This window comes from Grus americana, chromosome 3, assembly GCF_028858705.1.
Source record: "Grus americana isolate bGruAme1 chromosome 3, bGruAme1.mat, whole genome shotgun sequence".
NCBI classification, from domain to species: Eukaryota; Metazoa; Chordata; class Aves; order Gruiformes; family Gruidae; genus Grus; species Grus americana.
In genome coordinates, this window is record NC_072854.1 from 59,580,830 (window position 1) to 59,606,514 (window position 25,685).

Consider the following 25,685-nt stretch of genomic DNA (forward strand, 5'->3'; position numbering starts at 1 on the left):
TTTCCACACGTCTGTTCCTAAAAGCTACTGAATATTCATGCTACAGTGTCAAACAGAGTTTAATTCCATGCTGCTGTTGAGAGCTTGGATGAATTTGTCTTACAGCATTTATGGAGGAAGAACAGAAATGTTCACTTCTCATCTCTTCTGATTAAGCCACAGATTCCAAGTGAAATCACGCAAGACAATCCTGTATGTAAATTATTTATCAGGGCTGGGGTTAAGCTTTGTTATATTAATAACTCAAACCATAAAGCTTAACTGACCTTTAATCACATCGGTTTCCACTAATGTAGCTCTCCCAGTCATGTCCTTCTTATTCTCATGATGCACCAAATCATTTTGACAACTAACTTGTAATTCCGAAACATCAGCAGCTTGATTTGAGCACAATTTCTTGGTGGTGTCTACACAGAAATTCTGAAATTACATAGAAGAGCACATTGACTTTACATGTAAATTGTTACTCCAAACTGGATGCTTTCAGAGATGTGACACGTACGAGCAACATTCTTTGGGTTACTTCTGTGACTTTTAACCACAAATCTTATGTTTGTCAAAGTAAGTCATCAATCACGTTTACCATAATGCTTATCTTTGAGGCACATACATCAAAAAAATAACATGACCAGAAGGCACTCTAGGTGAAGAAGTTACCTTTAAAACATATCTCCAGTCTTTCTTTTCTTTTTTTTTTTTTTTTTTTTTTTTGTTATATGGAGTCAGGTAAACACAAGGAGGGAGATTTATGTATCCTTTTTGGTTGATAAAGATTTCTTTCTGATTAACTATTTTTATTGTATCAATCACTCTTTTAATGAGTTCTGTTACATATTACATCACAAATTCATATAAAGTCTGACATTTCAATTACATTTATCCAGTAGCATTCATAGCATAGTGAGTATAGTTAGAGGATAGGAACAGGCAATTATGGAGTAATTAATTATAATGTTATAACATTGCAGAAAGTAAGTTTCATGGCTGCAATACTTACACCCCTTGAAATTCAGGCTTAATACATACATTTCCATAATTCTGTTGGTTTTGTTTGTTTGGTTGGTTTTTTTAATTCTGAGGGGTTTATGTCATAAATACTTTCAGTCAAATACATACTTTTCATCTGTGTAGATAGGAGTCAATTAAAAGTGTCAAAAAGTATATCTTCAGGGAATCTATACAGTAGCTGCAGTGTAGGTACAGTCCAATTGCAATCATTATACCAGAGAGTGTATATTTTAAAAAAATAATCAGTATGGGTTTTCCATTCAAAATCAAATGTCAATTTTCCTCAGCAATGACAAAGCCCATCCTATTCAGAGAGAGAAGGTCATGTTGGTAAAACTGACAGTAGCTACACAGTAATAGTGTTTGATCTTTTCAGAATCAACCCACAATTTGCGAAAGCACAACATGAGCCTACATTTTATGGCAATCTGCCCTTTTTGAAAAAAAAAAAAAAAATCAGCTAGCAACAAGAAAGTCACTCGTAACTGAAATAGAAAATTTGAGACAGTATATTAGGAAGAACAGATGAGGATAAAATCTGTAAAATGCATGGACAATTTTCCTCAGTGGGTGGGTCACCATGTGACATAAGTGGAAGACTCTCATTTTTCAGTTAGAGGACTCTACGGTAGTTTTCTCCATTTTCTAAAATAAACACTGCATGCTTGATCTGCAGGGATTGACTGAGTTATAGTATTCAATGCAAATTTGTGCAGTACAGGTGGTACAATGCTGGCTAGTGATCTCCTTGATTGCAAAAGAGCCTCCGAGATCAAGCAAAGCTTTAAGCACTGATGTAATTCACAAAAAACTCAGGGATTTGTACAAAAAAGAAATACAGCTGAGAAATATTTTGCAAAGAGGACAGAAATGTCAGAAGAAGTTCTTCACAACAGAGAATTAAAATAACACAATGGAAAAGACACCACTCAAAGTAGGACAATGCTCAGCTGGTGGAATAGCTTCACCGAGGTTACAGGACCCTTGTCTTTCTTCCACCAACACACCGTGGCCTTTATTTGATCTCCAGTTCTTTTCTTGATCATCTGCACCTAAACAGGCCTATATGCACCACCTGTTTGTTGCCAGTCTGCCTCGGCAATATGAACACACACTTTGCAGGTAGCTATTGAGAAATGTCCATCTTCTGCTCACTTAAAGAACAATTTTTCAAAGCTGTCACTAAACTTGTTGTATCCTCAGTATCAGTCATACCTGTTTGTCACAAATGAAAGGTCTTGGGAAGGGCAGGGAAACATTATTCACAGGTAGATTCTTCATGTGTTCAAGTTATTTGTCATATGTAGCACACAGAAAGGTTTTACTTAAAAGTCCACTTTCAGGTAACTAGAGAACCTTAATTTAAATAGTAGACATTATTTTTTTTTTTTTTTTAAATCATGACTTCTTTTCTAGTCAGCTCCTTATTTAACATCTTAATCCTAGCAATTGATATAATGAATATGTTCAGATTATTTATTTTGCATTGCCTTAACTCACTAAAAACAAGCTTTGGTATCAAAACAGAAAGATCTCCTCATTAAGAAGAACATAACTGAAGTTTGTGCTAATCTTATCAGTCACCAGCAAAACCACACACGGCGATACAATGGTTACCTGGGGCACCCTGTAAACAAATTAAAATATGCAGAACGCAAACATTTAAAGACAAACAGGATTACACAAAGTGGTTGTCACTTCACTATATGCTGAAATCTGATATCGCTTTAACATTCTTAATAGCACTATAGATAACAACTACACTAGAGACCAACAAAGATAAGACTTTTTTTTAAACTATACAAGAGTGAAGTCTTACAGTTGTCTTTCAAATACTAGGCAGGCTTAACAGCACAGGGGTTCCATCTACGTGGACTCAATTGTTCCATGAATTTAAAGAAGTCAGGATATCAGCTATGGTTTTCAGTACTGTTACTGCCAGAAGAAACACTAATTCAGTTAAAAACTCATGATCTGAATCACAGTCATTTGTTAGAACAGCCTACTCCTGAGGAAACCCTGAATCTCAACATTTGGAAAATCCAAGCAACAGCTACAAGCGTGTGAACTAAAAATTTTAGCCCAACGCTAAACATTGCCTGTTACATCTCTAGGTTCACTCATTGTCCAGAAATAACTCAGAAGACAAAACACAAAGCCGTAAAGGTAAGGTAACGTAAGACTGCACAGTCCCTCTCAGGAAACAGGAGGTGTTATGTCAAACAGGATACAAAAAAGTGTGAGAGCCAAAGTGAGAACTGCGGGGCTGGAGACACACCGCTTTAGTAAGAACAGAAGTTTCAGCATTCTGCAGAAGTTGTGAGTGCAGAGTTTATCTAACATGCATGAACTGAAAATGCTGCAGTAGCAAACCGAGTTTCAGAGTGAATGGTTTGACTTAATTTCCCTTGATTACCTGAAGAGCTTAAAGCACTGCATAGGTGTGCGTGTGCGTGTGTGTGCATGTGTGAGCTCACTTCGACAAGCAAGGCTTCGCTCTGTTGCCCGCACCCGAAGCAGTGAAATCTGATGGCAGTTCTTATTCTTACGAATGGCACAGCACAAATAGTAACGCTTTGCCTATCTACAGCCCCACACAAAACCTGTTCCAAAAATGCCGATTTTCCCTGCAATTTAAGTGTATGCTGGCATCCCCTTCTCACAGCTCCAAGGTGCATTCTCCTCTGACTTAAAAAATTCAGGCTATCAACAGTTGTCTTCCTGTGAATATTTCTTTCATTGCTGTGTCTAATTGTTTTTTGAAGTCATTTACATTTCTGTTATCAACATCATGTGGGAATGAGTTCCAGAGTTTACTTCTACATTGTGTAAAATTTCCTTTGGGGTGTTTTTTGCCTTTTTTTTAACTGTCCTACCTCATAATTTCATGCTGTTGCTGTAATCCGTCTCTATTCATTTTCTCTCTGCATTCAGGTTTTTACTCTTTTTCCTGAGTCACCTCTTCTTCAGGCTGAAGAGTTTCTATTCTAGTCTATTTAACCTTTCCTCTTACAGGAGCCAAATTGTAATCCATGATGCACCAGCTCCCGAAATTCCTGCTTCTTTGTAAGATACAATCCAAAATTACTGAAGGCAGTCCATATACCATACGTACTTCAGATAGCAGTTTTTGGTCACAACTACTCAGCAATCCAAGAAAGTAACACAGGAGTTCTTACAACTAAAAAACAAAACCAAAAAAACCTCACCAACTCACCAACTTCAGAGGGGCCCAGCAAAACTAGTGTAACCTCTGAGACAGAATAGCTGAAAGAGAAGATCTTAAAGCAAGTAAGAAAAAAAACCCCAAAAACCAAAAAAAGACTGTTAAATCTGTTTACAAAAAAAAAAGGAAAATAATACATGTGTTCACAATACACATTATTGTTTTGGTTGCTTTTCTTCTTCTTCTTTTTTTTTTTTTTTTTAAGGAAAGAAAGCCTCAACAGCATCTAGAACATTCAGAGTAAAAAAAGGAGAAACAACATTTGTTTAAAGTACAGAAAAATGTGGGAGTAAATATGAAACCAACAGCTGTCATAGTCTCTGAAAATGCTGTGAAAGATGTAGTGGCATAAACCAATCTGACAAAACTATGCTTTTCCAGACAGAAAGTCAAGCTGTTATATGATTACAAATGACTCTAGTGAAGAGGAGTACTCATTTGTCGGAGCAATCAGTGCTGGACATGGCACTACACCTTTGGAGTACATTTATTATGAGTCACCCGTGCTAGCAGACACAGATCATAAACCTTTTACTGCAATCTTTAAAGACAGCTTGGAGTGCTGCCTTCAGAAACTCAAGCCAAAGCTCTAGATATACATTTTTGCTTTGGCATATACTGCACCAGTATATTTATCTGTAAAATGCTTAATTGCTGCATGCACCTTTCTACCAGAAAAAAGATGTATACGTAGAATGAAAGTGTGATGGATGATTTTGCAGTCCAAACACATTTCACTGTTTCCAGACAAAAAAAAGACAATTTATCCCCACAAGTTTCAAATGAAGATTCTGTAGGAGAGTCATACAGCACTGTATTCATTGGGAAGACCAAACCAGGCTGAACAAAGCTGTTTTCTGGTTTGCAAGAGCATAAGCTTGAGGAACTACATTCTGGAGTAACTACATCAGTCAGATTTACACCGATGTTAGTCAAAATAAAATTTCACCCATTGTATGACTAGAAGTAGGAATGGGTACTTCCACCTAACAGATGGGAAACACAAATTCCAATAATGGGAATACATACATGGAAACTGCTGAGACCTCTCAGGGAATTTGCATTATTATGTCAGACAGTTAGGACTGATTTATTCCACTTGAAAGGAAACAATTTCCTTTAGATTATTATTCATTTGTATCCCAAGGTAGCCCTCTTGCATGATCTATTGGCAAGCCAACTTATCTTGCACATCAAGGTAATTTTTGCAAGGGCACACTGTACCCATAGTTAAGGGTACTGACAAGGATCTATGATTTTGTAGTAAAGAATTTTAACAGTCTTCCCCATTGCACTGATTCCCGTACATGATATCAAGCCTTCATTTTCCACAGTCCATTGGAGTGTGGAAAAGGGAAAGAGCTAGTTAGAAGATGCTTCAGAAAGGCCATGGGCAATAAAGAGGATCCTCATTTAGCCTCATTAACATACAGGATGGGAGCACTTTGGAGAATTATTATTTGCCTGCAGAACTCATAAGGTACTATAAACTACAGATGAACTATTTTTGCCAAAGAAGGGGTCAAGGTTATATTATTTCAAAGACAGGAACAAAATTACATTAGTTCATGAGTTCTTCTCTGCCTAAAAGGGACACGAAACATCTGATCAAATTACATTTTTTTGATCAGGGTTCAAGCTCTCAACAGGTTTCTCCCTCACAAGGTACTTTCTGTACCTGCCAACAATATCACAATTAATTTCATAGAATCATAGAATGGTTTGGGTTGGAAGGGACCTCAAAGATCGTCTAGTTCCAACCCCCCTGCCATGGGCAGGGACACCCTCCACTAGACCAGGTTGCCCAAAGCCCCATCCAACCTGGCCTTGAACACTTCCAGGGAGGGGGCAGCCACAACCTCTCTGGGCAACCTGTTCCAGTGCCTCACCACCCTCACAGTGAAGAATTTCTTCCCAATATCTAATCTAAATCGACCCTCCTTCAGCTTAAACCCATTACCCCTTGTCCTATCACTCCATGTCCTTGTAAACAGTCTCTCTCCAGATTTCCTGTAGGCCCCTTCAGGTACTAAAGGCTGCTATAAGGTCTCCCCAGACCCTTCTCTTCTCCAGGCTGAACAAACCCAACTCTCTCAGCCTGTCCTCATAGGAGAGGTGCTCCAGCCCTCTGGTCAGCTTCGTGGCCTTCTTCTGGCCTCGCTCCAACAGCTCCATGTCTTTCTTATGCTGGGAGCCCCAGAGCTGGACACAGTACTCCAGGTGGGGTCTCACAAGAGCAGAGTAGAGGGGCTGAATCACCTTGACTTTCATTGTCAGTAGCCTGGGTTTTCCCAAGGATTAAAATGGGAAGGCTATGTAATAAAGTCATGATAGATTGTAGGCAGATGCCACTCTAGGCTCATTCTTAGGGTTCAAACTACATATTCAAAAAGTGGTTTTTTCCTAAAAGTAGAGACAGAATTCGTTTATCCTTGTTCAGAGCTTGAATAAGAATATTTCGATTTAAAAAACAAAATGGAGCAGGAAGTCATGTTCTAGCTATAACCATTTCTACAAAAAGAAAAGGAGATAAAGTATCAAACTGAATGGCCTTGGAGAAATCAACACCACGTGGACTGTTCCGCATTTTACCTGCCACGCAGTTTATCTGTGAGTTTGAACAAATATTCCAATGACATACTGACTAAAAAAAAAAAAAAAAAAAAAAAAGGAATGAAAAGGGGAGGAAACAACATTTCTGTGAGCACAGAGCAAGCTGTTCTGTTGTAGGGGGTCTTGGTTGGGGTGGTTTCGGTGGGCAGGCGGGCCGGGCACCGCTAGATGGCTGTATCCCCCGCGTTATCCCCGCCGACAGTGCGGTTGCAAGGGCTTGCATTTCAACCGTAAAACAGTAGGTAAAAACTTAGCGTGCAAACTCTCGTCTGACAAAGATTTCTCCTTCTAATCCACCCCTTCCCCCCCCCGCCCCGTTTGAAACTACGAACGCAACGAATTTTGCAGTTGTGTCTGGGACTAGGCAGAAAGAAAATATTCTCGATCAGATTTGATTATTTCTTGGGCAATGGTATGCGGTGAAATGTTAAAATCTGATAATTAAACAGGCTGAGGTTTAATAATTTGGGGGAACAGCAAACGGGGGGGGAAAAGGGATCCAGCCAACAGGATGAGCTTGAAAGAAAGGCTGTTGTATGTGCACAGTACACGCTTTTCAAGGAAATTTCATGAGGGCTTTAAGGAGGTAATTAAATACTGCCAGTCTTCCCTGACAGTTCCCACAGTTCAGGTAAATATTCTACAGCTGATTGAGACAAAATAAGTTGCATTATGTTATAAATAAAAAAAAAACAAAAACCACCCAACCAAAAAAAAACCCATGCAAGAGTGTACTGCTATTATATTCTACTAAAATTCTTTGTTTCCTCCAGAAACTCAGAGCCCCAAGCTTTTTGTTCTTAATCCAATGACTTTCATGTACTCATTCACTGCTCACAGTACTCATTTAATCATTTATTGTTGAATGAGATCTTTTTCTTTTCCAAAATCTGTCACAGAATAGTACAGAGTATGTCTCAAGAGACTTAAAATGAAGCTTTGCTACCAAAGGGTCTTTTATGTCAATGGGTAACTAGAGCTGCCAGCCTCTTTTCCCAGACATTTTTCTCCTGCTCTGTGTGTATACAAGCGAAAGAGAACAGAAAATTACATTGGGTAGCCTTGAGTGGCCTGGGACAAAACACTGCTGTATTAGCTAGCACAAAGTCACCAGGCTTACACCTTCAGCTATTAGTGTTACAAACCAAAAAGTGTATTTTAAAATATTTTTTAGCAATAGTTCAAATGCAAAATACAGAACTGCATAATGCCCTCCCTGCTCCATCTCTTCCCTCTCTTCTCCCTGCTAAGTACATAAAGGGGGGACCGCTTGTTCCTCTGAGCCTTAGAGCAGAGAACAGTTTTTTCACCTTTACTTTAACATGTATGATGTTATCGTTAACATTTGGTTTTGCAGATATATCTTTATCTTAAGACCTGTTTTTTTTCTGAGTACTTAGTCTTAAACAGCACTTTCTTTATTCAGCACACTGTCCAGTGAAAGGTAAGTATTGTTTTCTGCATTTTACTGCTGGCAAATTGAAATGTTCTCTTTTCCACATAGCTTCAAAAAGTGGGTAGGAACCAGTGAGGTTCCCCCAGCTGTCGCCTTTCCACACACCCTGCCTCCTCACCCTGCCTTCGCCGCCAGCGGCACTGCCTGCCCGCCCTGCCCAGCGACTGCAGCCACAGTCGTGAGCGCTCAGCCACAGAAATTAGGCTTGGGCTGTCTCAGATTGGGCGATGAAATGCAGTTAGTAGCCACCTGTGAAAATCCTGGTTTCCATGGCACTCACGGCATGAGAAGGCAACCGTGAATGGAAGCGAGAAGAGGACCCTGTTGTTTGATGCCTTAACCCCAAGGCAGGCTTTGCTCTTCTCCTGGGCTACTCACCCACTAAGCACTGAAGTTCTTGGGAGAAAAGAAAAAAAAAAGTGTTCTAAAGATGTAAATTATTAAGATCTGCTTCTGTATTACAAATACATCTCACCTCGGCAAATGGAAGTGCTTGTTTGTTCAGACTACGAAATGTTGTATTTTGTGAAATCACCACTTAAGCAGAAGACGGGAATTCTTCTCATTTATCTTAATGGGACATTAACTGGAAATTTAATTACAAGGGAGAACTAATTATCTGCAGGTTTGCCAAACTGCAGATGGAATCTACTCAACAGAATGAAATCTGAATGTTGAAGCTGATGTGAACATAAGTGCAGTTTAGCAAGGGGAAAATTTGAACTGAAACCAAATGAAAAGAAGAACGAAATTTCCTGTAACTCCTGACACCGAATCTCAAACAAGGCACCCCTTGCTGCACCGTTCCCCCCAGCTGTCTCTCCCTCAGTCCTCAGATCTTCTCTGCCCCTAAAAATTGAAATAACAGCCACAGAGGTTCAGGGCAAAATACATCTTGCTCAGTACCTTTTCTGTGCTGTTCCCATAAGCAGACACCAAGGGAGAGTAAGGACAGAGCAAGGTGATCTCCTACCTCCAAATACACTCTCAACCTCTTACTGTTTTCATCTAAGGGAATTTCCTGAGTTTGACGTAGTTTGTCTATTAGTAAGCCTCAAAGGGTCTCTCTTCCAAGTATTTGTCCAGTCTCCCCTTGAACTCCTGATCCACTTCCAGCCTTGTTCTGGCTCCCCTTGGTTTGAATGTATCCTGCCCCATTTCCTCTAATTGTGGCCCTGCAGAGGGTGGGGAGGGGGAGGAGAAGAGGGGGGGCAAGATCTTTAAAATAAATTGTTTTCAAGTTCTTAGTGCTGTGCTGCCCTTCCTAGCATGAGTCTGCAAGTCCAGCTGCAGATCTCACACTGTGCTTCCTCTTACTGCACGTCAGAAAACGCTGTACACGGCAGACAGCAGCCTCAGGAAAGCAGCAGGACACCGCGTTGGTAGGAATTAAATACTTCAGACTGGATTCGGAGCTCAGAAACCGGGTGTAAGTCTGGAGTCACTCCCTGCAGTTTGGAAGCATTATTCTGGATTTACTCAGTCATGGCTGAATTCAGCATCAGGCTCCTTGTTTTTCAAAATCATCTGGTTGCCAGGCCACAGTGGGGAATGTAACGGCAGGAGTGAAAAGAAAAATGGGTTATTTTATTAATAAAATGCATTCCTATTCTAACAGGTATTTCTGCAACGTTTGGACCCCTTCAAGAATTTTGCCTTCTCACACACGTATACACATGTAAATGTACACAGAAGTATAAGTATATAAATATTTCAGCTTGCCCACTAGAAGCTAGTCTGTTTTGGCAGAAAGAAACTATTCTGCCCTATTTTTCACTTCCCTCTTTGTTCTTTATTTTCTGACATAATTTCAAAGCTCTAACACTGAATTCACTCGCAGCTGTGTTAAACTGCACACCGGTGGTTAGCAAACCTGGCCAAGTCACAGGGGGGTTTGGTTTGCTGGCAATACTGAAAAATGTCCTGGGGACAAGCTGGGTTCTTGCTCCCCAGAGAGGACATTCGCATACTGGAACTTCTGGTAAATTGGGAACTGCCTACTGCACAGAAAAGATTCACCTCTAATTACAAGTACTTATCAAAACTATTAAAAGGGCACTTTTCAGTCTGTTTCTGCCTGTTGGCAATTTAGATTTTGAATTTCCTCAATTCAGTGCAAGCAACAAAAAGTAAGGGGAGGGAAGACTTGCAAGGACGTTTGCTCCCGGGTACCAAAACGAAACCGTGTGCTACAATGTGCCCACTTCTGCCTCCTGCCCCTCTCCCCAAACCACCCTCCCTTCCTGGGCAGGGGAGGTCTGAGGGCTCTCCCCGGGTTATCTCTATGGCAAACGGCAGGCCCTGGTCACCAGCCCAATTCAGAGCCAGGCTGTAGATTCAAACCCCAAGCTGCCTCAATACCAAGCTGTGAGGATGAGAATTAAATGTCCTGCTCTGCTCATAACTGTTTTCCAGCGCTTTTCTTACATCCACTCCATTTCTAGGTTGTCTCCAGAGAGCTGGGTTTGTAGGACAGACTTGGCATTCCGGCGGTCTTCAGAGCTATGCCTCTGTGGCATTTATAAGGCCTTTTAAGCCCATTCAAAAAGAGACAGGTGAGAAGAGAGGATCTGTACATATCCCAACCTGTTACTCCTTGGCTTGCAGAAAAATAACTGGAAAGTAATCCTAATAAGCAGCATGGAAAACAGTGATGGCGGGTACTTCGCTCGTACACTAAGACATGTTGAATAGCAGAAGAAGGTTCATATTCAGTCATTTTACGTTGTATTGTAGAAGTCAAGGCCTGTAATGCACATGTTCATATGAATGCATAATGGCTTAGTTCATAGGACACAGGTGGATGTGCCATAGCACAGGCTTCTTCCAACACAGCACCACCGTGCTTTGCCTCCTGTATCGTGGTGATTATGTTTTTTCTTCCCTTGCAGTGACTGTGATGGTATCCTTGACATATTTCTGTTGCTCCTAAAGGAACTATTCTGGAGACAGTAGTTACTCATTTTCAATGTATTCTGTTTATTTAGGGTACTATTAAAAAGATAAGCATAAAAATGTATCCACCATCTGTACTGCAGAACTATGGTTTAAGTTATAGCTAAAGTAAAATACAGGTAAACTAAAATTCTCCCAGTAATGCCCCTTAAAATTATACTGGCTTTCACACTGAAGCCGGAGCTAAATCAGATGAGAAAGGATTAAGCAGAATCTAAATCTAAAATTGTTTCACAACTGCAAAGCACATAAAACAATGAAAAAACTGTATATGGGAGAGAAGAAAGAGGAAGTCAGTTAGCAAAGAGATGTTTTTTCTTTTACACAATTCCTCAAAGTTATTTCAACTGGGAAATAAATCACATGCTATTTTTGAGAACGTGAACACTGAGAACGTGAACTTGAGAACGTAAACCAAACGCACATATTATTCCATGTTTGGAACTGCACATTTCAGAAAGAGAGCGGAAAACAGGCCTCCAAACTGTTCACCACCTCCTCCTCCTCCTCCCTCCATCCATCCCTTAGAAGTGCTACAGATATATATTGTATGATCGGTAAACAGCACACCTAACAAGGAAACAACGTGGAGTCTTGTCAGATCCACCACGGTCTCTCCCCCAGCTCGTGGTGAAAGGCAAAGGCTGTGTTCGCTGCGAGGGACTGCCAACATGGGATCTCAGGGCGAACAAGATCTCTTCAGCAGGTCTGTGAGGACACGCACCAGCAGCTCAGGTGGACTGGCTAAAGTGGTGTGGTGTGTTGTCATTTTTTAGCTCATTACTCCAAGCCATTGTATTATTGTTCTTGAAGAGGATCAGGCACCAATGGTTTCAGCTCTTAGGGGAGCTATCAGAACCGAGGTGTGGAAGCATTCGTTCATGAATGATGGGCAATGCCACCTTGGGCCTTCATGGCTACTGCTACTGCTGAATCTCATTTCAAACCCCCCCTGCAGGAGTTTGGAGGGGATCAGTAACAGCACAATCCTTTGCAAGCCGGTAACAAACCCTCTGAGGAGTTTTGAGCTGTAGCCAGTCTTCAGCCTGGTTCAGTTGATTTTTCAAGACTGCCTGGCTCAAGATAGCATGCCCAGTGATGAGACATGAGACGGAACTCCTGGCTGGTCAGTTGAAACAGGTAAGTTCTTACAGACCACCAAGGAAGTTAAGACAAACTCGAAGGTATAAGCAATTTGTCTTTGTTGCTCTAATCTTTTGGATGTGTCACACAGGGCAGGCAAGTACTTCCAGTTGAGACAAAAGGCCTGGGTGAATCATGATGAATGTAAGGTCTGTATTTGATGATCTTGTTAATGTTCTCACACAGTCCTTGGGCAATATCAGTCCTCAAGCTTACAAGAAGGACCAAAAGATCTCGTTCATTCTCAGTCCCTGGGGCAATCTCTTGCTTATGTTCTCAGTGCATGGCATTACCAGGATCCACCATGTATCCTGGTGAGCTCCCCTGGCACTGATGATGAAGCTGACAAAACTGTGTTCAAATCAAACAGATTTTAGCAAACCGATTGCCACTACCTGTTCTACATGCACAGTCATGTTCCCAGTCACCTGTCTTGAGCAGACAGTTTCTTTGTAGTGCACCTACCAGTGACTATGTTCTTACCACAGCTATAGTAGATTGGATGTGAACAGGCCATTAAGTAAATATTGCAAGTATAATTGAGTCATGCTTTTACAGGAGCCAACACCTGTGGTTTATTTTTGTCAGACACAAAAAGGTCTGTGATAAAATTGTTTAAGGTATTTAAATATTTAGGTAATTTTTAGACCTTTAAGGCAGATTTTATTCTCAGTCAGAGACCATTCTTGACAAACAGGTCTCCTTTCACTGCTTGTCTCTTTCTGATAGGGGACAATTTCTTCATTATAGACTGATACTTCAGTTATAATAACAGTTGGCTTGCTTGGGTTAAAAATAGAAGAATTGGGATTTCATTAATCTCACTGAAGGTTTTTTCTTCTGTCTGTTCATTGAGTGTAGCAGCTCAAAAGGAGAGCGTGAAATTTCAGCCATGTTAAGTATGCATTTGTCTTAAAAACTAATGATACCCCGATAAAACTTCAGTTGTTAGTTCTACCATTCTGCAGATGACACTAACGATTACATGGCCCTGAAAGTAGATGTTGCTTCTCCCCAGTTCACATTCATTTGTGTTCAGAATATGTCCAGCTTCATGATATATTGTCTGACCTTTGCATATAGTCTCAATGTACTAAACCAGACCTTTTAAACCACTTGTTCAATATTTTTCTGGAAGACCCTATGTGCAGAAGACATTCTAAATGACAAGTATCTGCATTTCCTAACAAAAATAATGAAGTAAATAATTCCCATACTACATTTACAAAACCCAAGAAGGCATCCACATTTTTTTAAGCACCGTTGCAGCTGACCTATACATTTAACAGCTGTTGGCATGGATAGTCCTCCTGTGTCCCGTGTCGAGGCACAGACACAGCTGTTAAATGCTGAGCTGTCAGGGCAACCACATACATCTTCAGAAGGCTTTGCCACAATGACCACAGATATACACCAGATAGAAGATTATCTGAGCAAATAAATAATTGCTTTGTGAACAATCCTTCAGACTATTGAAAAGAAAGTGCTTTTCAGTTTGCTCTTGAGGACAAAGAGCTGTGTAACTCTTGTGAGTTTGATCACATAGGGTTGCCTTGGTTTCCTCGGTCCACTGAATTATCTTGGGGATTTAGAAAAGGTTTTATTTCTGCAGCCTAAAATTTGATCTCATTCAGTGTTTGAACCAAGCCTGGTTCATTTGGTACATTTTTGGTTCATTTGCTTTTCAGTTCAGCAGCCAGCCTATAAAAATACAATGCTGTCTTCTCCTGAGGCTTCATGCTCAACATTCAGATGGTCAGCCAGGTCTTTTTTTCTGGTGTGAATACTTTCTCCCCAGGAGACAGAAATTGAGATAACCCCAAGCAAGCTCACAGGAGGTTTTAAAAGAGATTATTATAACATCAATCTTGTGCCAGTCTTCAGAGGAAATATTTGTAGTCCTGTTATCTGAACAAGTAAGACAACTTTCTCACCTTATCAACAGCAAGTAGTTCAAACAGGAAGACTAGATCTCCCCTCAATGGTATGTGTCACATATCAGATTATGAGTAGATCTTCCATGCCCCACATCACAGAGGAGGTTGTAAATGGTGTTGCAGGCTGATCTCCCAGGTCTACCAACTCAGCTCTAGTGCTTCAGCTCCCAGAGCAAAAAGGACAGCATGTCTGATCAAACTGGAAGCGGCGGCAGCAGCAGGACTTTTTTTCTCAGCTGAAATGACTGCTGATCTTCAACCCACCCTCATTTCCTTTGTCTGGTTTACAAAATGGTGGCAGGCAGGAGAGGAGGAGGCTGGCCTCTTGGCTGAAGGAAGCTCAGGAAACTGCTCGGTACAGCCAGTCACAAACGTGGGGCTTGGGGAAAAACGACTCACCACAGCCAGCTGTGAGAAGACATTTCTCTCTCCAGAGCTGTTCTCTTCTGTGTCTTGCAGCAAAAACACAGATTGTGTAAGTACGGTGCTGTAGAGGGGCATGGCGTTGAGCAGATGCAAAAATGTTCCAGCGCCAGAGAAGACTGGGCTCTCTCCCAGCCGTGCCTTCAGCCAGCACCATGAGCAGATCAGGACTGCTGTGGATCATGCAAACAGAGGCATGTGGCAGAAGTGAAGCTGTCTGAGCTGAAACAAAATGGCAAACCTGAAATGACCCCAGCCAACTTGCAGACAGATGAGGTGGCCCGTGCTTGTTTCAAGCTGGTTGAAAAACATCTTGCTGAGAGTTTAATGAAAGCAACACAAATTTCAAAAGCGTTTGGCTGGTTTTGGCTATTGTTTTCTTCTTGCCCCAGTGAGAAACAGATTAATGCAAGAAAAATATCTAATCAGCTGGAGTGAATTAGTCTGTTAAAATCAGTGTGCATCCTCATGTGAGTGCAGCTATACACATGCGTAAGTGCTTACAGGAGCACAGCCTTAGAGGCTTTGACCCTGCCAGCACTTTCACACATTCTTAAGTTTACTACAGTGAACAATCCCATTTGGCAAATGGAAAATCTTGCCGTGGTATTGTACAAGCCCGAGAGTTGGCAATATCAGGACCTTGGACTCAATGTTTTCTACAGCAAAGCTTTTTCTGGCACTAAGGAAATGTTAGAACGGAGCTGAGTAACCTGTCAGATACACAAATCCTGTATGTCTTAAACTGAAAAGTATTCAGAGGAGGAACTATATTTTTCCGCAGATGAGGTCAGTGTTTAATGTATTGTGGGTGCTACGAAAATTCAAATAATAGAGAAAATAACTTGGCATCATTTATTTATTTGCTTCTTTGTGGATTTATGAGAAGGCTAACAAGAATAAAAGAAGAAGGTACAGCTTGTTATCATTAATTCTGTGGTTTAATAGTCTTTTATTTACTTAAGTGTAGAAAACTTCAAAAACAACAAATCCATTTATGATTTCTAGGTGTCTGATAACATTTGAAATCTTATAATATAAAGCTTATAATGCAGATATCAGGTTAGGCTCACCTTCCAACGCTTATTTCAGCTTCTTGGATAACTAATAAGCTCAACAGCAGGCAACACTGCATGTGACAATGGCTCTTGGGAGAAAATTCTCTGATCTACCTGGAGTTGGACTACAATATCTCATTAATTTCACATGGATCATCAGAGAGCATCTGTGAGGTAGCAACAGTTTGTGGATGACATAACCCCACTTACCAGCAGAAGCCTTCCCTTCAGTACTACTCATTCCCTAAGACACACAGTCCTCAATTCAGCGTTCTCGACTGAAATCATGGAATCAAAGTGCTGTGAATTAAAAAGCTGTGTCATAGGCAACCTGAGGATACCCCCGATGTCTCCTTCTGGGCCAGAATTTATCAGGTCAGCAACTTCTGACTCCTCCTAGCCCTTTTGGCCATCTCTATAACCAGCATGTTAGCAACAGGGAGATGTGCCCCTCTGTGACAGTAACTGGGTCCCATTCTGAGGCCCCATTTTACATTGGCACAGCAAAAAGAGATTTCAATGCAAGTGAGAGCTAGACCCAGGGAGGTGTAAGCAGACGCACTTGCAGTATAAAGGTCTTTGAAGCCGGTGAGTTTTACTGTGCTCTGGCTTTAGCAAACCTTTGCAGGAGGTGGTCTGTGTGGTTTTGCGACCCAAAAGTTTCATTTTAAGTTTGGGGGTTGGGTGAAAGGAGACATTTGGGAAGAAATTTGGTGAAAGATTTATGCATATCTTTGTAAATTTCAGAAGGTCTTTGCTGAACTGCCTGTTTTCTAGTCCAAAGTAGGATTTCCCTGGAATTTTCCAGCAAAATTTCTAAGAGCTTTAATTTCGATCCATCGTACATATGTTTGAGATTAGAAAAAGCAGAAAGAAAATATCTTGTATTTTAAACCAGTTTATTTCAATATTTTTAGAAACCTACCGGTTTTGCTGATTAATTTAGTAAATGTTGCAGAAACATTTTCCAATGTCTTGGAACTTAATATTAGTAAGACTGCAGTTACAGTTGCTTTTTTTTTTTTTGTCAGAAAAAAAAATGGTTTGCTGCATTCAGATAGTGAGAGGAAGAAAGCAGAGGCTATAAAATACTCTGCTGATAAAAGCAGTATTACTGATAGAAATTTCTAGGTTTAAATAGCCCTCATCACATTTCTCTTACAAACTTAAGAATATTCTTTATAGCAATTTCATAATGTAGCTATCTAAAACTTCTATATTAAGCCCTGGATTCAAGCAGGTATTCATTTTTTGTGACTTTACAGGTACAATTGGTACATTGCTTCTGGCAGACTGGCAAGATAGCACACAGGAATTATCTCATTTAACTGTAGATCAATGCCATGACTGCAACTATAAAATTGTAGGCAAATTGTACAGTAACTACAAAGTTATTATCAATCACTTTTAGCTCTGCAGTGGCGCAGGAGAGAGGACAGATACCATAATAGGCTCACTGCTGAGTACATTTCATTAATATACTCTGTTTTCTTCCAGTGTCTTGCACATCTCTTGCTCCTGATGGCTACCTTTGTCTTGCTAGGGATAAAAGTAGGGAAATCAACCCAGGTTCAAGTAAATACAGCAGGAGCAGAGATCCTTTTCTTCTTATAGATGAAAAGGTTTATTTAGTTATTTATTATTTATTAGAAAGGTATCACATGAGTGTTTAATAACATCAACCAGTATCTTTCTGCTTTCACTTGGTAATTATTAGGTCACAGTCTTAAGTGGAAGATAAAGCAAAATCAAAGGCCTGTTGTGGATTTCCAGTGTAGGCAGGTGTTACTTTACTGACCATGGCAGCATTACAGAGGCATAGCACCACGAGGCTGATCAAGCCCCAATACTGTTGCTCGTCAACAACTGATCAGATTTTAACAGATAGAGGCAGATAACGCATAGAAGCAGGAATGGAGCCACACACTTTGTCACTGCTCCTCATTATCAATGACTGCAAAGCTGTTTAAAGATTTAAAGCAGTAGTACAACAGAGTAGACTTTACCCTTTGCTAAAATAACCTTTTTTTCCCATCTCAAATATTGCCTTTTAAAATTACACTTTTAAAAATGTTTATTTTATTCCTGACCAAAATCCTTCATTTCAGGTAGTCCTCTGACTTCAGGTGTCTTATGGACATTGTGGAATTTAGTGTTCTGGGCGAGGGAAACAGTTGTAACACACAATGTCACAAGAGTCTCTTCAGGATTTTACTCCAGAGGAGAACTGAGTACAGTAGTCACTTGCTCCAGGATTTCTTCTTACCTGCCTATATTTCATCTTTCCACCATAAACAGAAGAGGAGGAGGGGCTTCCAGCAGAGTAAGGTGGCAAATTACTTCCTGCTATCAGTATAAAAGTGGGCATAATTCAAGAAAGAGCTGTCTGGTGATGATCTCTAACTACTTCAGAATCATTTTGCAAAATAATACCTAGTGGCATTTCACAAGGCTAGTCTAACACAGAACTGCTTGCTGGGCTATAATGTAGATGTACAGGGATGCATTACACCCTCGTGACAAGTGCACCCTTCCAAGGACAGCATTAATTCAACCCGAACAGCAAATTGTTGACTTAAAAAATACTATGGTTGTTGTAAATACAGTTTGTAGGCTGGTGGTTCGACAAACTTTGTATCTGGGATCTAAGTCTATTTTTCTCCCAAAAAAACTGCAGAGAAAAATTCCTGTCCAGAGATTTAGTTCAGGACAAAGCAGGACTGCTAGCCATGAAACCTAGCCACTAACCTGCTGAGCGACTGCAGGCAAGTCATCTGCTGTCTGTTCCCTCTGCCACGCATTCTCCATCTATTTACAGCATGAGGATGTCTGCTGGGACTGCAGCTCACTGCGTGTTTCTGCAGGGCTCAAAGACCCTAAGACGCTCCCTCCACATGGGCCTGTAGGTATTACAATGACTGTCAATATCTGTGCAAGGGGTCTTTACCATCACACCATTTCCTAGAGGAATTTCATTTCATCCAAATATCCCACTCTTATTTTCCAGTGATTTGCCACAGTAATTCCCCAGGTGTGAGAAGCCCTCCAGCTGCCTAGAAACTGAAACTACAGACAGCTGCAATTGTATTAAATACCTCCCCAGGATCCTTATAGCTAGCAGTAGTTTTCTGTTCTCTTCTCTTTTTGTATTATCTTTACACAGTCTTTTTGTATAGCCAATGCAAAACCAATGTGGAAAAAAGGCCCCTTGCCTTAGTTCACTTGTCTTGATAAAATAGACTACATGCACACACCAATATTTATATGCATAATACACAGTTTAAATATGGAATGCTGGGAAAACTTCTAAATGAAGCAGAGTTCTGAGGTCAGAAAACTTTCAGTAAGTTATGATTAAGGGTGCAAAGATGAGATGATTTAAATATAATCTGCCAATAAAGAAAACTGTTTCCATCCCCATACATACTATTGAAAGAGTTCTGTCTCCAGCAACTGACTTGTCTGTCATCAAAAGACAGTGTCCTTGCAGAAGTGTGTTTATCAGAACTCAAATATACTAAAACCTCTGAGAAAACGTAAAACTGATTCCTCAAGACAAAGAGTTGCCTTTTGTGGGGGTTCACCGTGTATTCTGGTCACCATGACGATAATTACCAACTGGCTCATGGCGTTACGTGAGACACCGCGGGGACCTGACTGCCACAAAATAGAAAGCAGAATGCAGTACACTGTATTCCACTGGGCTGTAAGGCAGGTAAGCGTTGATGAATATCAAGATTAAATGACAGGCGCAGAATCAAATACTGGTAAGCAATAGGGTCAGTTCATAGCTTCCCCCACTGCCCATAATGTCTTTACAGGCCACATAAGCTTTCCATTTCAGTTACATCAACTGTAACACCAGCCTTAACCTTGATGCACCTTTTTTCTGCAGATTTTTTTTTTCAGATGGCAACTTCTTTCAGCAACAATCACCTCTTCTTTACTGTTTCCAAACAAAGCATCCCTCTCTCATGTTTAGCAGCATTTACGTATGTACATGGCTGTCCTGCTGACTCCAGATGAATTTTGTCAGAAGGAAAGGCTAATGTGCAAGAATGGCAGCATCAGAGCTGGACCAGGGCTACACAGAAGCATGCCTCAGGTACAGCTAAGGCAAATAAGCCAGCCATTAATGCTGAGGAGAAAACTGACCACCAAGCCCAGAACAGTCTTTACAAAATTACTAACATGACACCTGAAAAGCAGAAGCACATCAGCTAGCTTAATTGCATGGTTCCTCTGAAATGAAGTGCCCCATTAACGGTTACATGTCCAGTGTGCAGGTGAGACTGTTGTCAAATCCATCACTATTCAGTCAAAAACCCTAGGGTGAAATTCTGTGCTCTGCAACAAAAAGCTTACGGCTGAGAAAGAGGGAACTTTGATGCCTTAAAACAGTCGTCTTATCATCCAACTTTTAGCTGCCCCAGGAGCTATAGCTGACATCAACCACTTTCATGTCCTACTACTTCATTTTTTACCAAGGCCCTTCAGAACAGAGGGAACATTGCAATGAAGTACATGAGCTACCGTCCAAGGATGTATTTATTTCAGTCAGATCTAGCAAAGAAGGCATGTTCAGCAGAGGAGAGATGGGAGATAGGAGAGAGAGCAAAATTAGGGAAGTGAAGAGGCGCTGTTCAAATTAACTCATTGCATCTGTCTTAACTCATACCAAAAGATATAATTTCACCCAAGAGCAAGCCTTCCAAATGGCAATTTATTTTCTAGAGATAATTTAATGACACACCACTACTCGAGTGCCTGGTACTTTACATACAAATAAAAATGGCAAGTCCCTGCACTTCAGCGTTGTCATCTAAATTAGACTTTTGAGACCAAGTCCTCTGTGGGTATAAATTAGCATAGCTCTGCTGATGCTGGAGGAATTATTTATGCACCAGAAGGGGAAATAGAATTGGGAAAAGACATTTTTTTGACTGTAAATGGTATGGGAAAAAGACATTTCTTGACTGTAAAACACCAACCCAGTCCTGATTGTTTTTATTTAAATTATTAATCCTCTGGGCTTCTCCAGTGACTCAATGATTTTACAACATTTGTAGATCTGGAGAATCCATATATAGATTCATAAAGCAATAGGAACAGGCCTTTCAGCTCTCAAGAAGAGGAAACAGAGGGATGAGCCATGTAGAACAAGGGAGTTCTATAACCACAGCTTCTAGGCTGCTTATGTAAAACTCTTGCAATTTTGGCTTTAAAGGCCACAAATGTCAGCAGGGAAAATGGTCATAAAAATTAGATATGCTCACATTTAAAGCAAAAAAATTCCTTGACTATTAATTATTATCAGAGCTGGTGTATTCTCTGAGCTTTCAGGTCCCTTGGTGGAGAACGTAAATCTTTAGAAAGAGAAGGAACAAGCAGTAGAGTAGGCATGAGCACGCTCATCACGCCATTGGTATGTGCTGTTAGTGTCCACAAATGGAATGTAATCTCCTGCCTGAATGGGTATCAGTCACAAAAGAGTGGTAAAAAATTAATTTTTGCTGTAATGGAATTTAAAGCCTTGTCCAAAAAAAATTAAAGTGGTACAAATTACAGCCAGAAGGAACTGTGCTTCTAAACTCTTAAAGAAGAGAATCTGAGATGCTATCCATCAAGATCGCTGGACTCAATGACATGGCTGCATTCAACATTGCCTTGGAGCCAAAGCATTTGTACTTTATTGCAACCGGTTATGATCCCTTCGAACAAAGGGACTACAACTGAGCTATTCATCTTTCAGTGATACATTGATGGTCCTTCAAAGGTGATACAATATTGCTTTTTTTTTTTTTCCTTCTCAGGAGACACTAGGTAATGGTACTTTTAGCTGCTGATGTGCATCAAGACAGTTCACTTGTGAAATGTTCCTTGGGAATGTTGGGAAACCAACAGCTATGCTCCTATTTTCTTACTGCTAATTCCATTGATTTCAAAATACTGCTGATGCATTCTGTCTCCTCAAAAAATATATCCAAATGAGCCCACAAAAAGCAAATAAAAAAAGCAAGAAGCATGTGATGTTAAAAATATACATTTAAGTATTTAAAGAGAAAAAGATTTGCAACAGTAGGAGACTAGGTAGTGCTCTGAACAGAGGCAGTAGCAAGTGCTTCATCCTCTGGACTTCTACCAAATATGCTTTACTAGAAACATTATACTGGTCAGTCATGTTCTGCAAGTTGAATGACAGTGATGTTTTCCCAGACTGATCAATTTATTAAATGGGGATTTTATATCACCCCATTTATTTTCAAGTGTAAAACACAGGCCAAGTGGTTCAAAAACTTTTTTGCAGATAAATATTGTGTTTATTATTAGACTAGGCAGAAGTAAATCAAATTCTAACATGAAAAAGTGTGCTTTTTCTGTGTTTGGTTTCTTTCTCCACAAAAGTGTTGTTTGAAACAGTAGAGATGGCATCTTTCCTTAACTGAACAACCTTTTAAAAGTTATGCAATTATAGGTGCACAAAAATGTTCTCAGTTGTTGTATATTAGTAGATAATCCTCTCAGATTTGAAAAAAAAATTTTATCCAAGGTTATCTCCATCTGTAAACTATGACCATTTCAGGTAAATTAATAGAAAAACCTAACTTACTAGGTTTTAGGCAAGGGTTCCCAACACAATGTGGTGTTTTGTAAATCATAATTCTCTCTAAATTAAATCTATTCACATACATCTTCCAGATGAAAGAGAAATGTTAGTGAAATAAAGATCAGAAAGTAACATGAAAGAGAAAGAAATTTACTCTATTACACCTATTAATGAAAATATGGACCCTGTGTGATTAGTAGCTGGGGACACATTCATTAAATACTGAAGAAAAATAGAATTTCAGTATAAAATTATTCTGTGGATGATTTCCTTTATCTACCATTGAAAATTATCTAGGACAGAAGTTCAACACAGTGAGATGCTTGTGTAATAAGCATGAACGAAATGGATTGATAATATTCAAACAGAAAGGGAAAGCTCAAAAATTTTGCACTTTTATTGTGCTACATTGGGCAGTATCCAGTGTGGAAGGAGAGGGAGAGCGAGAGGAGAGTACCTATTCAATTATACAACCCTGTATGTGTGGGGCAGAATTTAGCAAATTGTTACAGTTTATGTACCAATGAGGAATGGAAAACCACAACACAGGGATACTCTCTTATAGCTGAAATGGAAGCTGAACAGACATCGACATGTGCAATGTCTCAGTATATAGGAATCAAAATTTATGGCAGGAGTACAAACTGTACACATTTCTTCCAATGTAAATGGATTTCTCAAATGTGAGTTCATATAATTAAAGGTTGGGGTTTTGTCACAACAAAGGTATTAAAAGTGTATTGGAATTGTTTTTATAATTCAAACTGGTGCTTTACATCTTCACCAGGAGTGAAGATGAAAGCTTCAGAAATCCCCATTATTTGTCTTGTAAGAAAAGCATGGGGCATGCTATAGGGTTAGACCATCAAAATAATCACTTCTCATCTTTTCTGACTTATTGTGTGTGTGCATGTTTGCAGAGGGCAAAGAACACTTCAAGAATTTCAAGACTTCAAACAAAGATTCAACTGCTAAGCAAACACAACCTGTTTTAAATGAGAGTTGGGGGCGGGGGGGAGCAAAAGAAAGCCACAGCTGTCACTTGTGAGTGGTCAGTGTTTCTTATGCCTTTGAAACATGCATGGATCTTTTCCTCTGTGCCCTTAGTTCCTGTTAGAAAAAATGCTACAAAAGTGAAGTGGTGAATGAAAACACGGATTTGTTAGACATCTTACAATCCAGCATGCCGTTCAATTACTGGCATTGCAAGAGCTGTGGAAACAGGAGGACTAGCTTACATTTGAATTCTTACTTATCTCTTTGTCCAGAGAGAATTGGCATGGCAATATTTAGTTCTATTTAAGAAAAACAAATCTGAGAAACACAAAATGTTTCCAGCCTACTAAGTAATTCCATCAAATGCTTACTTATACATTTTCACTCTACACCTTCTCACTTCAGTAGGAAAAAATGTGCATGACAGGAAAGCATGGATCCTCAAACCTTTGTTTTGAGGATCTACTTGTTAGTTAGATTATGTTTATACTTGTTTCAGTGCAGGAATGAACTTCGTCCTCAGTGTGCATATGGTCAAGCTTCCAGACCCCATAAGACTCCTGAACAAGGTTGAGAGACTAAGACACATGCCACATACCTGGGAGAGCCAAAAAGACGAGACACTAGAGCAGCTCATAGGCTGGGGATGAACACAGTCCTCTGAGAATGTGATTTTTCCTCTATAGATGGGTGTGTTTTAGGTTACTGGATGACACAGGGACACCTAAGCCTCAACCTTCCCTGCCGAAGCACTTCCTTCTGAACCAGGGTTTCACCTCATCCCCCAGACCTTGTACCAGCACAACCCTGCAGTGTCCAAGTCAAGACAGTCATGGCACCAAGGCTTTGCTTGAACTGCTGACAGGCCTCATGCAGACCAGCAGCCATAATGTAGAGACCCTTTCTCTACACACATGAACTAATCACAGATCTATCATGAAAAAGAGACACCTATAATTCGGTTTGGGTTAATTCCTATGCCATGGGTCAAGTTCAGCTCCAGATCAAGGCACAAAAATATACATAACTATATGTACCTATCTATGTGCTCCACATGTCCTTGCTCTGACTACAGTCAGGAAACCTCATCACTACAGTTAAAAAGTGATTCAGCTAACCACAAAGTATCTTCTCTACTTTGGCGCTGCTGACAGTACAGGCCATAATGGGAGCTTAGAGATGTAGCAGGCACGTGGCCACCTAAAGCAAAGACGCCTTTGTCTGGAGCTGGGCTGTCCCAGCTCATCAGTCACTCTAGCATGCTGGCCCAGCTCTGAAGAAACACATGTGCCATCTTCCTCTCCCAAAACAAATCTTCCAAATTCACACTTCTTGGAAGAAGTTTTGATTCCATTAAAGAGAATGGAGTTGTATTTCCTTAAACCAAGTCTGCACATGTCCCGGTAGGTCCATCTATCCGAGCGTAGACAGCCTGAGACTGAACATAGGCCTCAAAATGTAGTCACAGCTGAGCAGCTAGACAAACAATAGAGCAGTCAAAAGAGTGCTCGTAGTACAAGTTTCGGAAAGGAAACCATTTAGCACTGCCTAAATGGTTCGGCGTCAGCTAGAAAAACCAAATGCTCTGACAGGCATTTTCATATGGGAGCAGAGGTTTTTTTGTGGTTACATCTGAATGACACTACGTGTTGAGAGAATCCCATGCATGACATTTTGGTTAGGGGTGCATACAATGTATAAGCACATAAAACATTTGTAAAGGATTTTTTTAAACAACAAATTAGTGTTGCAGACTGTCATGTTATTACAACTGTGCTGTTCCTGCTGCAATCAGGGACAAAAGTGGTATTATTTACAATTCTCAAATTATGTTTGTATTCAATTACATTTGTACATTTGAAAATTTATTTACATTTGAAAAAGTTACGAAAAATATGATGGCAGTGCTTGGCAATGTGTTTTTTGAAATAAGCTGGAAGTTCCCATTAATTTTAAATTGTTAGCATAATGTTTTATGCCATTAGGTATCAAACATCTTTTTTTAATTACATAAGAGATCACAACCAACAAATAAAGAAAATGGGTCTAGGTGCTCAGGAGAACCAAACTAGTGTAATCTACAGTCCATAGAAACTTTACAGTCATATATTATTGTTATTGTTGTTATTTTTGAAAGCTGCTATGATTTATTACTCTAAACATATAGCCACAATTGAAAACATGGATTAAAATGTCTCCTACTTGACCTTTTCACAGATATCCCATGAACATAAATATTAATTTTATGCATTCAACAACTGCT

General features: G+C 40.0%; 1 protein-coding gene across 2 annotated transcripts in view; it reads right to left on the reverse strand.

Moving 5' to 3' along the window:
• Positions 1-25,685, reverse strand: part of THEMIS (thymocyte selection associated) — an 83,742-nt gene that overhangs the window by 15,760 nt on the left and 42,297 nt on the right. For both annotated transcript variants that reach the window (XM_054821062.1, XM_054821063.1), the window contains exon 5: positions 267-420. In XM_054821062.1, the coding sequence (XP_054677037.1) occupies positions 267-420 (154 nt within the window). The remainder of the gene's footprint in view (positions 1-266; positions 421-25,685) is intronic.